Source organism: Malaya genurostris, chromosome 3 (assembly GCF_030247185.1).
Source record: "Malaya genurostris strain Urasoe2022 chromosome 3, Malgen_1.1, whole genome shotgun sequence".
NCBI lineage: Eukaryota > Metazoa > Arthropoda > Insecta > Diptera > Culicidae > Malaya > Malaya genurostris.
In genome coordinates, this window is record NC_080572.1 from 15,848,923 (window position 1) to 15,865,370 (window position 16,448).

General features: G+C 36.7%; 2 protein-coding genes across 4 annotated transcripts in view; one reads left to right on the plus strand and one right to left on the minus strand.

Moving 5' to 3' along the window:
- Nucleotides 1-8,636, minus strand: part of LOC131438048 (RNA polymerase II elongation factor Ell) — a 174,553-nt gene extending 165,917 nt beyond the window's left edge. For 2 of the 3 annotated variants that reach the window (XM_058607827.1, XM_058607825.1), the window contains exons 1-2: nt 8,320-8,636; nt 6,636-7,376 (exon numbers count right to left, since the gene is read on the minus strand). In XM_058607827.1, coding sequence (XP_058463810.1) covers nt 6,636-6,767 — 132 coding nt within the window. In that variant the 5' untranslated portion in view covers nt 6,768-7,376; nt 8,320-8,636. The remainder of the gene's footprint in view (nt 1-6,635; nt 7,377-8,319) is intronic. The other variant, XM_058607826.1, reaches the window with a different exon arrangement.
- A 2,925-nt stretch (nt 8,637-11,561) lies between these two features.
- LOC131438132 (uncharacterized) lies at nt 11,562-13,173 on the plus strand. Its single transcript, XM_058607951.1, has 4 exons — nt 11,562-11,722; nt 11,781-12,314; nt 12,370-12,499; nt 12,559-13,173. The coding sequence occupies exons 1-4, from the start codon at nt 11,720-11,722 to the stop codon at nt 12,681-12,683; spliced, it is 792 nt and encodes a 263-aa protein (XP_058463934.1). The 5' UTR covers nt 11,562-11,719; the 3' UTR covers nt 12,684-13,173.
- The last annotated feature ends 3,275 nt before the right edge of the window (nt 13,174-16,448 follow it).

Here is a 16,448-nt window from a genome sequence, read left to right on the forward strand (position 1 = left end):
TATTGTATATTTCGGCTTTCTCAGCAACATGATGATCGGCTGATGTGCAAAATTACTCCTATATGCAATCATCCTTACAACAGCTCAACTAACAGCTAACAGATATTCCCCTGACAAAAACCCAGCAGAAACATCAAGTTGTCGACCAATCAGCTTACTTTCTTCTATCAGTAAACTTTTTGGAAATATTATCTTGTTGAGAATGATGTCTCATATAAATGAGAATTTAATTTTTTTACCAGAGCAGTTTGGATTTCGTCACGAGCATTCAACTACTCATCAACTTGTCAGAGTAACGAACATGATAAAAGCAAATAAATCTTCTGGGTTATCCACTGGAGTTGCTCTTCTAGCCATAGAAAAAGCATTCGACAGTGTTTGGCACAAAGGTTTAATAGCAAAAATGTCTAATTTCCAGTTTCCTATTTATTTGCCCAAAATGATTCAAAATTATTTAATTGATCGTACTCTTCAGGTTAGCTATAAGAATTGTAAATCTGAATTGCTACCCGTACGAGCCGGTGTTCCGCAGGGTTCGAGCGTAGCTCCAATCTTGTATAATATTTTCACTTCTGATCTTCCAAAACTACCCGTTGGTTGTCAGAAATCGCTATTCTGTGACGACACAAGTCTGTTAGCCACAGGTAGAAATCTAAGAGTGATCTGCAGTGGCCTACAAAGAAGTTTAAATATTTTCAGTGATTATCTGTCAAAATGGAAAATTAAACCAAATGCAGCGAAAACGCAATTAATTATCTTTCCTCATAAGCCAAGAGCTTCTTTTCTCAAATCAAACAATAATCACATTCTCAATTGAATGGCTTGGAATTGACATGGTCTGATCAAGCTAAATACTTAGGTTTAACGTATGACAAAAAACTCACTTTCAAGGATCACATTGAAGGAATCCAGGCAAAGTGTAATAAATATATTAAATGTTTATACCCTCTTATAAACAGAAATTCTAAGCTGTGTCTAAAAAACAAATTGTTAATTTATAAACAAATTTTCAGACCAGCCATGCTTTATGCAGTACCAATTTGGTCAAGTTGTTCCACCAGAAAGAAAACGCTTCAAAGGATTCAGAATAAAATTCTGAAAATGATGTTGATGCGTCCTCCCTGGTTTAGTACAAATGAGTTACACAGACTCACAAATATAGAACCATTAGATGTAATGTCACATAATATTTTAAGCAAATTCCGACAAAAATCGATGCAATCTTCAATTGAATCGATTCGCTCTCTGTATTAGTTAGTAAGTTAGTATATTCAGGGTTGTTACGAAAAATTTCTAGATCAAAACGCGCGAAGTCGAAAACTAAAACGCGCGAAATCCGCGCGAAGTTGAAAACTAAAACGCGCGATATTCGAGCGAAGCGTTACGCCACTATTTTTATGCAGGTTATTATTTCCGCAGAACTTGAAAATTCACTTAAATGTAATTTAAAAATCTGCATAAGTTTGTCAAATGAACACAAAAAATGAGTCCGCACTTTGCGTCCGCACGTCACAGTAAAAATGAAAATGCTTACAATTGTGATTCTGAAAAAAGTTAAAAAGATTTCAGCGAAGACATTTTTTTGCTTCAACATCTTCTTGCTCGGCTAGCATTTCCTTCTTGGTGAGAAGAAATTTTAGGTAGACCAAGATGAGGATGATCTGATTTACTCTTTTTAATTTTAGTTTCTATTATGATAGCGCCTTCTCCTGTTATCAGATTTTACTTTTCTTTCAAACTTGTTCTCCAGCAGGCATAAAACCTCCTCGTCTTTTGAATCAATATAATAAAACCATCCATATGATACATTTCCTTTAGTCTATTGCTTCTATAGTAACTAAATCTAATGAGACAGTGGCATAAGAAACATTTCTTGATAACATTACGTAATAAATGAAAGTAAAAAGAATTTAAACATTTGTTAAATAAGCGGCACATTCTAGCAATGGGCTCGTTATATCGATAATTACCTCTGACATAGAGACATCCTAAGCAATAGGATCGAAGATTACGACGTCAAATGTCAAATTGTAACAATTGCAATTGCTCGGTGAAATCAATCCGCGACTGAAGTAGGTCTGTCACAAAACTAGCCTTGCAAACATCGCGACTGACAAATAATAAATCGAGACCAATCAGTTTGCAGCGGTCATGGTCACTCGTATGTTTAAAGAATATCTCCATGGAAGACGTTGGAGACCTAATCGAACAAATTTTCGTTGAATCGTTCAATGCGTTGGATATTCAAGAGTTGAGTGAACTGAGTGAAGCGCAATACCGAGCTTATATGCAATGTACATCAGAGAATTGTTTAGTAACGCGGTAAACAAATCTTAATAGCTTAGAGGCTTGGAATCCAGAAGAACATACAGGTCCTTAACAGACGATGCGCGTTCAAGAACAGTTTGTGGAATATTATAGTCGAACTTGAATACAAACTTTTTCCTACTAAAAGAGATAACGGAGCATTTCGCACCATTTAAAACCATTTTGAAATATGAAATATGGAAGACATCGGCGAACGTTAGTTTCATACAATTGATCGAAAAATTTAGATCCTTGAGATACAATAAAACTATAAAAGGTCCAAGGTGACTTCCTTGAGGAACTCCAGAGGTAACAGTAAATGGTGAAGTTGTACAGCAGCGCTACTTTTACGTATGGATGGGACCGGGGTAAGATATATTTGTGTATCCCTTACTAACTAAATGACTTTTTTTTTTGCTCGGCGGGTCCCGTGAAGGACCCTATATCCTTGTTCACATAGAATTTCTACCATATTTCAGAAAAAATTCCAGAGCGCAAAAACAATTGAAAATGTTAGATAGCAAACCCAACAAACTATTAGAACAATTTCTTATCACCACGGATGGAATCGCAGAACTTCTTCGTTTCCTTTCTTGTCCAACTTCGCTTCGTAAGCCAGTCGTGCCAATTTTGCTTTGAGAATGCGATTTTTATTATACACACAATTTGTGACCATTTTATTGAAGAATAGCATTCCGTTTATTACGTTCTTTGCATTATTGAATGTGTTTTCACTGAGACGATATCTTCCATCAGACATTAGAATGGGGAAACGCAATCACATAAATCGAAAAGTTTTTGTAATTCTTGGTAACAGCTATGTTGAAATAGAAATTTGTACCATCGAATTTTGTATCATCGAAATTTTGTCCACTGAAGAAAACATTTGCTAGAACCGCCTTCTAGTAAATTTTGGTTTTATCAAGGTTTTATCATTCACCAATTCGGCCAGCTCAACCAATTCCTGAAACGTTCGCCCATCTTTAATTTTTTAGGATTTCAAATAATTCACAAGCTTCAAAAACTTGCAAAGAACTTTTTATTCGAACACATAATGCACAAATGTGGAATGATGTTTTTTGAAATTCGCGCGAAATCCGCGCCATAGCATCAAAACCTTAGCAGAAACCGCGCTAAATCCGCGAAAATCGCGAAATCCGCGAAAATCGCGAAATCCGCGAAAACCGCGAAATCCGCGCGGCCGTAACAACCCTGTATATTAGTTCCTTTTCCCCATTACACAATACAAGTAGGTTTACAATTTTCCCTACACAAAAATCTCAGAATTGCGGGAGCAAATGATGTCCTCATGGTAACAACCAAATCATATATATATATATATATATATATATATATATATATATATATATATATATATATATATATATATATATATATATATATATATATATATATATATATATATATATATATATATATATATATATATATATATACATATATATATATATATATATATATATATATATATATATATATATATATATATATATAATAGGGCCTGAAAAGTCACCACTTGTGGCTGAACACCCAATTTAAATTTTAATAATTTAATTTTAACTCATATTCCAATAAATAGTTATTAAAAAAACAGCTAACAGATTTGACGTTTTCTACAGTTGACTATAAAACTTGATATCAATTAGATTAGATCCCTATCATTTCCAATCGCACCATAAATCGAACCATAAACGACTATATACTCCACACACCAACGGAACGTGAATTGAAATAACTTTACATCTGTTTGCCCACGAACGTTTTTATCAAATTATGAAACTACCTTCACGCGGCCTTTAAACGTCCCTGCTTCCCCACCACCTGTGTTCGGAGTTGGGACCAGCCCAGCAAGCTGCTGTCCCGTTTTAGTCTGTCTTTCTCACCTACTTTCATTCACAAACACGAACGCTACCTAGTTCGGGAATGAATAATCAATTTTCGATAATAGCCTATGCTGCGCTGGTATGTGTGGTCACCAGGTGAAAGGACATCAGAATGCATCCGACAAATCTCTACTACTGTGACAAACGGGCATGAAGGTAAGAAAGCAAGGGACCAAAGCGGATTAACCGAAAAGGAATTATTATTTCGATTCCGTAAGAATCGAAGAGAATATGAATTCCGTAAGAATCGAAGCGAATTATGGAAAAGAAAAACAGCAGGAAAGCGAGTGTTACTTTTTTAGACAGCCTAAGACTTTATAAACGACCTGATTGAATGATACCAACTTGTTTTCTTTATGTTTCGAACTTCTTGGCCGTCGATTGCCATTCACCTTAAATAACAGATACAAAAGAAAAGATTACCTTTCGCACATGCACAATCGAAAGCCATAAAAGATCACACGCCGTCACTTCTTTGCACGATCTTTCGCGATTGCGATTGAACCCATACTAACAAACAGCAGACATCCATCCAACTGCTACTACATGTAACTGAGTGTTCCGATAAGAAAACAGCGGTTGCTGTGTGCGAGTTCAATGCGGCACTGTTGCGTTGGCTATACGGGCACCAGACGCACATCACTGCACGGTTACAGATGTTCGATCTGCGCGATCATTTGTCCTCCACGAACACTGGCAACGGGGCCAGACAAAAACTGCTAAAACAACAACAACAACGCAAATTCACATTTTATATTTCGTCTTCGTCATTCGACGGAGCTAGTTTGAATGCTGATCAAAAGAGGAAATAGTTGCAGAAGTACTTACAAGTAGTTTGAATCAACTTACAACGGCCTCACATCGTTCAAAACACGGTCCGGGTGACGGACCAGTTTTGCTGGGTTATCCGAACGGTAGGGACAAACAGCAAAAATTTCCACTCACTTTTGATGGAATTTGTCAATCCTTCATTTGTTCGATATCTTTGAGCAAATAGTGTTTCACTCGTTGCATTAAATGTCACGTTGTTATGGCTTTATGGGTAAAGTTGCAGAAATGTTATAAGGATTTCCTTGAAATCGGTCAATTACGTTTCATCTACTTGAACGAGTACTCGCCGTAAATGATCGATTAATAACCCAGATAATCGAATAATATTTAACTTAAAACTAATATTCGATTATTGAGCTAATCGAAAAATCAAATAAAATTCCCATAGTGATAATCGAAGGAATAATCTAGGAATCAAATAAATTTCAATCGATTAGTTTCAAAATTATACTCGATTATGAAATAATCGAGTAATTCAAAATTTCCGACATCCCTAGTCGGCAACACAAGTCAGTGAAACACTGAATACGACTGAACTTCACAAAGGAACGATATATTAGTTTCTTCTTGTCGTAAAGAAACGAGTTATGTTCGCAATAATACTCATTTTTCTTGAACTAATAGACGCAAGTGCTTCGTCTCTGTTCTTTTGTCTGAATGATGCAGTAAACAAAGTCCTCTTGTACCTTCTACGCTTGTTATCGAGACTAACTAAACCTCGCGACATAACTCGAACCAGCAAAACATTCTCCACCCCTTTAAATGGTTCATTTGTAATACTCTACGAGGTAACACATTTTTTCCCTATCGCTAACCCGATAAAGACGTTTGAGATTTTTTGTATCTCTTTGTTACTTGGGTAACTTGAAAAAATGGGCATTCATGACAACGTTTTAAGATAGCAAGATTATCATTACATGGAAACAGACGGTTTTGGCAACGGATCTGGTCAATGGATATATAAAACCTGTATAGGATTTTCATTACTATCTACCAGAAAATGATGATTTCTCTGTCGATTATTACGGTACTCTTAGCAATCCTTCCCTTCAACTCTTTGCAGATAATAATCACTAAAACCATCATCTCTGCACCGAAGAGATTATCGAAAAATAAAGGACTATTCCGTAATGTAAACAAAAGAATCTGTTGTTTGTTTTAGTTTCAAATTAAAATTTTATACAGAAATAATCCTTCCTCAATGGTCAATAGATTTTATTAGGGTATTTCCGTTAACACAAAGTACGTCTTTGTTACTTTCGTATCGAGGATTCTGTCAAAAATAAATGTGAGTGACTCAGAAAAAATATTAAATCTTTCGTTCATTACTTGGCGGATTCCTCAATTTCTTGAAACTTTGGACGAAATACAGATCAACTTTAAAAAAATTATTCTTTCGGCCATTTCATAATGGCTTCTGGGAAATCAATCACATAACTATTCTAAAGTCTTAATTAGTTTGATCATCTATCAGTGTTTGCAATAAGCAATCATGTCAAACTATTCTCCCGTAACAACATTGCACAACATTTCATAACAAGATGATCGAAACGTTTCGACCAAGTAAACTGAACACTGTCCATGGTTTCCTACCTGATTTCGCTGAAAATCGTCGATCGCTCGAAGTGCCGAGTCGGTGAGCTTGACCAAAATCAGTTCCTTGTTACCGTTGGTATTCTGCTGCTGCTGGGACAGTCCATAGCTCCCAGCACACAGAGCAGCCATCTTGAGATTGAGACGACGACTTCGACGCACTCGCGTATAGATATAGTGAGCGAGAGAGAGACGACAAGGAGGAGAGAGCGACAGCCGAATCAAAGGTGTCTTCGTCGTCCTCTCTGGCTCTGACTGACGTTTGGTCACAGGATTGTTGCGTGCGTATGCTCCACGGATATAGCAATTATAAGCAAAACAGGAACAACAACCGTGTGTGGCAGTAGTTGAAGGTTGACGATTTTTCTTTTCACTTCACTTTCCAGCAGCTGTTTGCCCGAAGACGATGGAAGCAATATTTTTCTTTTACTCACACAGTAACCAATAACACTCTACTGCTAGCACGGTTTGCCATGGGTTGATGTCGCTGTTGTTGCGACGGTATGATCGGTGTTTCGACTTTTTGCCACGTTAAAAATTCAATGAAATATTTTTATATCTTGCTTTACACTGGTATTAACGGTAGCAATAGTAGTAGTAGTTGTAGTAGAAGTAGTAGTAATGCACACAAGCACTCACACGCGCGCGATTTATATTTTATTTTTTGCTCTTGATATTTTTCTTCTCAATCACACACTTGCGGTTGCTAGTAGAAGAAAGAGGCCTATCTCTTTCTATGATCTGAAAATGGGGATTTTTTAATTTTAATTTTTTTCCAAGTCGTGCGAAGCAGCCAATTGTGTGTGCGAGTATCAGTCGAGAGTTGCTGTGCTATATTTACGAAGGTATGCGTAGTGCACGCAAAAAAGGAAGGGAAACCACTAAATTTTCAACAATCTGCTAATTTTAAAATTCGGCATAAATGGTTCTTTTGTTCGCGATAAGAATTTTCTGGTATGACATTTTCCTGCGCTTCATTCTGCCGAACACTCTACGAATGAAGATGAAATTTCTACTCAACAGTAGTATAGATTTGATACAAAGATTTCTTGAATTGTAAATCCACAAAGATCAAATTGATATTTCACGTTCAGAGTATGATTTTAATGGAGAGCACTACCGATTTTTGCAAAACGAAATCGTCTCCTTCTTTGTTTTTCTCATCACCTTTTTCGGAACTCTTCTTTCTCACGTAATTGATTGCGCACACACACTAGCAAATACTTACACGTACACGGAAAAAATTCCAATGTTACTTTAATTAGAGACTTTTTTTTGTAAACATCTCTACTACGTTCAAATTTAAGATGTACAATGTGTAATTACACAAACAGAAGTCTTTTGTAAACTGCATAATTATCAAAAGAGTAATGCAATAATCAAAAATATTTGACGCTTATGAGTTAAATACAATTTATAATCAATACTAAAAAATTGATCCGAGTAATCTAGTCAGAGAAAATAACGACTTTTGAACAAAAAAATATTGTTGGGAAATTCCACCGAAGTTTTATTGGTCTCACTCTCGCACACTCATGCTCATTCATTCGCACTTCCAGAGTCAGCCTTGGACTCGTTTTTCACTTAGCACTGTTCTTCTTATTCGTCGAGCACAGTTCGCACTTAATATTTTTACTTTTTATTCGTTTTATCTTTCATTTTAACAAAAATAAGTGATTTTTACCCGAATTCCTCACCAAATCAGCCAGAAATATATACAGTGGTGTCTTTCAGCACTGTAGTAAACCTATACTCGGAAATTAAAATATTGGATGTACGTTCAGCGAGCACGTTACGAATCGCAATTGATAAGAAAAATGTAACGGGGATACTAATTCATAAAAATAATACGTAAGGAGAGAGTCGCACACTTAATCCCTAGCCTTTTTTGTTTTTCTTCTTTTGCACACACTAAAGTCTTCTTTTGATTGCGTCTGGCACGCGCAGCGGGTCACACACAATTCCTTTTCCCGCACTCCACACACTGCGACTGATTTGCGAACGACACTTTGCAACAACCACACGGTCGTCTGGCAGTGCTGCCGAGGTTAAGGTAAAAATCACCTTCGTGTCACCCGAAGAAAGCCCGAACGGTTGATCAGCCGGACCCGAATCACTGTCAACATCGTTCGGACTCAGCGATGCCAACCCTACGGATTTATCCGTAGATCTACGGATTTCTGTTTTTTCTACAAACAAAGCCCTGGCATCCCTCTCAGCAGGCCGTTCAATTTTGTTGATTTTTGAGCCCTTGTTGAACGATATATTGCACGAAATATTCGTTCAATTTGCTGGAACGGTTTGTTGTTGTTTTTTCTCTTGCAAAAATAGAATGAAAATTAAGTGTTACCTTACCATAGAAAGAAAATTTGTTGTTATTCTACGTGAAGTAGAAGTATTGTGCAGATATGTATTGTTAGTTTAAACAAATAAATGGAAGAAACTTCAGAAATTCAGCAGTAAAACTAGTCCAACGGGGCTCCAACTCCTCATGTTAAAAATGGCTCAACAATGGACCTCTGTCTGCCGGGTTTGTTAAACGAAAAAAATGGCATTCGGTCCAACGGTCTGTTTCAAAATCGGCAAACGAAGGTCCCGTGTTGGCCTCCCGTCGAACGATTGATTGGACTTTCATTGGACCAATGATCCAACATATTGGACCAATGAAGGACCACCGTTGAACGTTTTTTTCTAATTGGGATTACATTCCTATTGTGGAATTTGGCCTTTCTGTTTCAACCGAGGGGGACGACAGATCTGGTTTTTTCAAATAAAATACAAAAAGTCAATGGAAAGCGAAAAAAACTACATCTATTCAAACATCTAGATCGATCCGTTTGAAAGCGTTTCTACCCGTGTAAAAGAAAGTCAAAGAACATATGATCTCTTAAAAAGTTTCTGTTACTGGTCTTGACATTCACTGAGCGTCAACATTGATTCGTCAACAGATTGGTAAATGAAACATTGAAAATTTGTTCTCTTAGTAGCTGGGAGCATGAAGATGGAATATATTTCAATTTATTGTAGCCCTTTGAAGGTTTACCCGAAGATATCTCAGATATCGCAGACGTTAAAAAAATCAGACAATGGAACGTCTCTACAAGAGAAACTCTACAGTGTACGATGTAGATGAAATTCGGAATAATTTTTGGTTCGAGTTGAATATAGAAATTGTGGAAAATGACGCAGTTTTTAACCAGCAAAAATCCAAGAAAAGACGATCGATCCATATTCAACCGTTACTATGTGTAGCAAAGAGAAGGAAAGTGTGCATAATCGTATGCAGCGTGAAAAAGCCTAATCGAAGCGAAGTGCAGTTTTTTAGTGTCGTCCCCCTCGGTTTCAACTGACTTCGCAGCCGATTCTTAGTGTACAGAATCCTTCCAGGTCGGGGCTCGAACATACGACAACTAGCTTGTAAGACCAGCGCCCTATGCATTGAACCACCAACCCGTTTGTTTGTTTTTTCTACGCTACCTTTAAAAATCTACGGATTTCTTCATTATTTAAAAAAATGCATTTTTTTTCAAGATATGTACGGAAAACGCTTGAATATTGTCGCATCATTTTTCCAGATTTTTTCGTATGTCCGATTATAAAAACTATCAAACATCTACCGGCACTGATTATTTATCTTAAGGATGCCTGTCTTTATAGCTTGGCATTCCTAGCTGTTGATTTATTAAGTTTTTTATTTATTTATTTATTGATTTAATTGCATTTGATAAGTACTAATTTTCATTCTTTTTAGATACATTTAGTGAGTTTTCCCCATATAAATTCACGCAAGCTCGTCTCAAAGGAGCATGTACGAGTATAAGTAGATTCGGAGTCAAATCTACGGATTTGACCTCAAGAAAAAGTGGCATCACTGTTCGGACTCGCTTCGCTCATCTCTCTCACAGGACCAGCGTTGCAGGTTGCCAGATTTGTCTGGCAAATGTCAGATTTTTCTCGTTTCGCCAGACACTCAAACTAACCAGATCTTTTGCCAGATTTCCCAAATATGCCTAGATTTTGTCAGATCTCGCTAGATCTTTACGGTTTTGGCCTCTATACGATAGGTGAAGAGACCATTTTTTTCTTTGCTAACTGTAAATGAAGCCCGGTAAAAATTTTCTTTTATTGGCATATTGTCGCAAAACTACAATGTAGAGGCGCTGCTTGTTCAGAGATGATACTTTCATCAAGAGCTGTCAAATCAGTAGGAAAATTTCTAATTACTCCATCTTTTCAACGATTTCCTATGAAAACGGGCAAATACATTTCAAAAATCATAGTAGGAGTTGAAGAAAATGTTTTTACTTTGAGGTGGTAATGTTGATCTTAGTTCATTGTGGGACATCTACCGTTTATTCAGAATAGAGCATTTAACTTGGTTTGATACCATTTTTCAAATGCCTGGAAATAACGAATAAAGTATCCAAAATGAATAGTACTCGATCGCTATACATTGCAGTACTCGAGAAATCAACATTACATTGCATTTCTGTTTAAAAAAGTGTTGATCCGAAAAAAACCTAACCTTACCCAATTTCTCACATTTCTGAAGATTTTCCATGTTTAATCGTAGTTTACTACTACTACTACTACTACTTTTCTTCTACTCCGAGTGTACTTTTATTGCTGCTATCTTTTTGTACTATTGAATAAACGGTAAAAATGTTGCAAATCACTACTGGCGATTTGGAAATTTCCGAAAGAATTCTACTTTTCTTGGTACAATTTTTCATTGGCAGGTGTCGCTATCGGTAAATCAGCTTTGCGACAATGTGCCAATCGCTTAGTGCAAAGCTTGTTGAAAAATGCTTTAATAAATATCCATAAAAATCAGTAATCTGGCATCGCTCCATAGCTTTCACATCTGGTTGTTATGACTTTTCTCGTTGTCAAAAAGTTTACCTTTCGAACCAATAAACTCAGTACTGAACGAAAATGGCAGCATCATGTTTAAGTTAAAGTGAAATTTTCTTCAACAAAAATCAATAAATCATTGAAATCATATGGTCTGGCTGGACTAGATTGTAATTTTGGTTGATTGGTTCGCAAACTTTGTGCAAGGAGGCTGCCTCAAATAATAAGCAATGGTATGTTGACAGCCCAGCACTGTTCTTTCGTTGATTACCTTTGTCACTTTTTAAACAGGATAGTACAAGTTCGTCTGCTGGTGCGTCAAACTCTGAGAAAGAGGGAAAAAGCAATCTAAACTTATCGGCCGACGAATTGAAGGAAGAAGGCAACCAATGTGTAAAGGCTGCCAACTTTACGGAGGCCATTCTGCATTACACACACGCGATCAAGCTAAACCCAAATGACCCCATTCTGTTCAGTAACCGATCACTAGCTTTCTTAAAAATGCAGCAGTACTACTACGCTAATGAGGATGCAGATAAAGCGATAGCACTCAATCCAACTTGGGCAAAGGGTTATTACCGAAGGGCAGAAGTACATGTCGCAGTGGGAGAGTATGAGACGGCTTTGCTATCGTATGCAAAGGCTCTTCAGTTGCAGCCGCAGGATATGGGTATAATACAGGCAGTACGGAAAGCGGCCGACCTCAGTAATCAGGACATTGAGAAAGAAAAACAAACGCCGGTCTTGGGTGCAGGAATCGGGTGCGTGGTAGGAATGTGCATTGTATTCGCTGATATGTTGGTGACAGAAACACCGGCAATTAAGGTAGGGGTTTTAAAATTTAATGATTTGTTGGGATAGAAGCATGTTTAAATTGCAGTATACTTCTTTAATGGTTCTGGTGGTACTGGTGGTAGCCGCGATCGGTTTTGGGATAGCAAAATTGATTCGATACTACAGCAAACTGCAACGGAAAGGACTGTTGGAGCCTCCAGTAAATTTACTCGAAGGTAAAGGTCACATCAAATTTGACGGATGTCGATTCTAACTTAAACAATTATGTTTTCAGAATTCCAAACATCCAAAGAAGAAGGCGCAGATAATGGCGATATAGGTGAAATGGATCAGAAACAGCCCAGAAATCGATACTCAAAAGCGCAGGCCAGACAACGCTTCAAGAAGGGAAAAACATGATCTGGCCACGAATTGACCTCCGACTGAATACTAGTCCCGTGCTAGACCACGAATGGTTACACACATTGAAATATGAAGGATTAACAACCGCGAACAAGAAAAAATCACAATATCAAGTTATTACTTTTCTGTCTGCAACTGCACGTTATATGCAGATCTGCTTCGTCATCGAAGCAGATGAAAGTGATCTGGACTGCGGAGGGATCATTTTATCTTGAGAATTTTCTAAAACATTAAGTACCATTCAAATTTTACTAGAAGCTACCATGATGACAAACGTAACCATTCTTTAGCTACAATTTTTTTTAATATTCATTATGTAGCTTGAAGATTAGTTTAATTAAGTAAACTGTAATATGTATTTTTATTTTCAAAGTATTTTTATTTGAAATTGTTAGATGTTATTGAAAGCAATAGGTAAAATGAAAAATATTGGAGTTTTAAATAAATTGACGGTGGTATGCTGAAATTTGCATGCGTTATGGAAAAATGTGTATAACTTTTCTGGACTTTAACGAAGTAAGAATTGTCAAGTTATTTGCACTTATATATAATAAGTACTCTATTGTTCATGGAACTTGACGTTGAAAAATCAAAATCCTCCCCCTGCGCACGGGCCTGCGAGAGCGTACATTCTTCTTTAAATTTTCTAACGTCAGTTGTTATTTATGGGCAAACTAAATGCTTATTTTTACTTTTTGCCTTTCTCATATAGAAAGGCCATACAATCAAAACCGATTTTTGAACCAAGGCCCGAAGAGCCGAATGTCATATACCATTCGACTCGGCTCGTCGAGCTCTGTGTGTGTGTGTTCCGACTTCAGCTTCCGGAATTACAGAGTGATATGCACCAAAAATGTGAAAATAATGCATTAAAAAGGTGAAATAATATCACTCACTTTTTTCTGAGATGGCTAAACCAATTTTCAAAATCTGAGATTCAAATGAAAGGTCTCACGGTCCCATACAAAGTTCCTAAATAACATTTGGATCCGATTCCTGAATTACAGGGTGATATGCACCAAAATTGTGAAAATAATGTCACTCACTTTTCGTGGGTGATGGGTAAACCGATTTTCACAAACTTAGATCCAAATGAAAGGTCTTACGGTCCCATACAAAGCCTCCAAATTTTATTTGGATCCGACTACCGGTTCCGGAATTACAGGTTTATATGTACCAAAAATGTGAGAATAATGCATTAAAAATGTGGAAATAATGTCACTCACTTTTCTCAGAGATGGCTGAACCGATTTTCTCAAACCTTGATTTAAATGAAACGTCTCATAGTTCCATACAAAGTTCCTTAATTCAATTTGGATCCGACTTCTGATTCGAGAACTACAGAGTTGTATGCACCAAAAATGTGAAAATTGTTGCATTCAAATTCAATTCAATTCATTTCTCACTTTTCTCAGATATGGCTAAACCGATTTTCACAAACTTAGATTCAAATGAAAGGTCTCATAGTCCCATATAAAGTTCTTGAATATCATTTAGATCCGACTTCAGCTTCCGGAAGTACAGGCATCAAAAATGTGAAAATAATGCATAAAAATGTGAAAATGATGTCACTCATTTTTCTCAGAGATGGCTGAACCGATTTTCTCAAACTTAGATTCAAATAAAAGGTCTCACGGTCCCATACAAAGTTCCTGCATTTCATTTGGACCCGACTTCTGGTTACGGAATTACAGGTTGATATGCACCAAAATTGTGAAAATAATGTCACACACTTTTCACGGAGATGGGAGTTCTTAAGATGTCATAAGAATATTCCAACTTTCATTCGGATCAAACCCCTGGTTTCGGAGATAGGGTGCTCAGTATGAAAACGTCAATTTCAGGAATACTTTGTTTATAAGCTACCTTTTTATTATTTTCTAGTGATTTTCTCTAGTTTACAGACCATGGGACTCTGTGACCAAATAAACCTTTGATAGTCCCATAAATGATTTGCTGAATTTTATCCAAGTCCGACTACCGGTACATTTTTTCCCACATTAAAATCGTCATATAGAACCGTAAATAAATTTATAGTTCATGTTAGTGTATGGTTGAATGAAACTAATGTCACTATGCCGATGTCCAGCTTTCGGTTCCGGAAGTACCGGCAATAATAATCAAATATGATAAAATGGAGCTCACCTCACTTTCTTACATATGATTGGATAAATTTTCACTAACTTAAATTCAAATGCAGTGTATCAATGTAGTAGTACTATGGAACAGGAATCTTCAAAACTATGAACTTTTCAAATTGTAGTATTTCGGGGAATTTCTGCTGTAATATACAGGAGAAAATAAAAATGAGAAAGGCATAATTACACCACTAGGTGGATTAAAACATGTTTTTTCATAAATATAGGTATAGAATTCACTCGAAATTTAGAAAAAATTCCGAAGCCCGAGAGGCCGAGTGTGTTGATTCAGCTTGACTAACTGAGCAAATGTCCGTGCGTGTGTCTGCATGTATGTTGTCAACAAAAAGGTCGAGATCTCAGAGATGACTGGACCGATTTGGATCACAGATGAAAGGTCTCCCCCTCGCCCTGAGCGCTATTGAATGTTTTAGAGATTGGTTGTTTACTTTTTGAGTTATACGAAGTTTTATGTAAAAATTTTCAGTTTTTTGACAATATCTGTCACAATTAACCTTGAAAATAGAATATGCTTTTAGACTTAGTTTCCACACGGTAATAGCTATTCAGCAAGCTTTTTTTTCCATAAATACGTTTATTTCTTAAGGCAATTTACATAAGTTTTTCTTTGCCGTAGCATCACTTTTGCATAGTATTTTTATCCTAATTTAATACTACTAGTCACAACGATTCGAGTTTAATAAAACATATTCATCTTATTTTCAAATATCATATTATTTGAACCAAATGATTAACTGTTATAAAAACTAAGCTGAAATTTTTATACATTTTGTTGTTGATTTCATAACCTATTTCGAGTTTGTTTCAGCACATCATTTTTTAAAAATTTTGCTATTGGATGAACTAATGGACGCAGTAGGAGCCAGAACTAAGTCTCAAAATGGTCAATTATTAAATTGTCTTTATGAAATGATAAAGAAGTTTCATGTAAGGAAGGTCACGACAAGCAAGAATGTCTTGAACTGGGCCATTGGATGGTCTACCTTGGGTACGCAAAGAATTTATTAGTTGAGATCTGACATCACGATACTCCACGCATGTCCAAACGACATGATCAATATCGCGATAACCTTAGCCACAAGCACAATGATTAGTCTCGGAAAGTCCAATTCGAAGGAGATGTGCATCTAACGTGTAGTGATTGGACATGAGTCTGGACATCACACGAATGAAATCCCTACTCACATCCAGTCCTCTGAACCATGCCTTTGTCGATATTTTAGGAAAAACGGCGAAACGCGCTATAGAATTCGTTGAAAGCAATCGGTCTCTTATAAATTTCATCCTCAATAACACCACCTTTGGCTAAAATATCGACTCTTTCATTGCCTGGAATGAAGCAATGAGCCGGGACCCAAACTATTGCGATTTGATAATTATTATTCAAAATGTCGTTCAGGCACTGTTCTATTTTGCCCAAGAAAAACGGTTCATTTTTGCCAGCAGCGTTTGAGCGAATGGCTTCAATTGCACTCAGACTATCTGTGAAGAGAAAATAATGGTTTGGAGATAATGTGACGATTACACTCAAACTATATCGAACTGCTGCTAACTCTGCTGTATAAACAGATGCAGGTTCTTGAAGCCTAAATGAAGCCGAAAC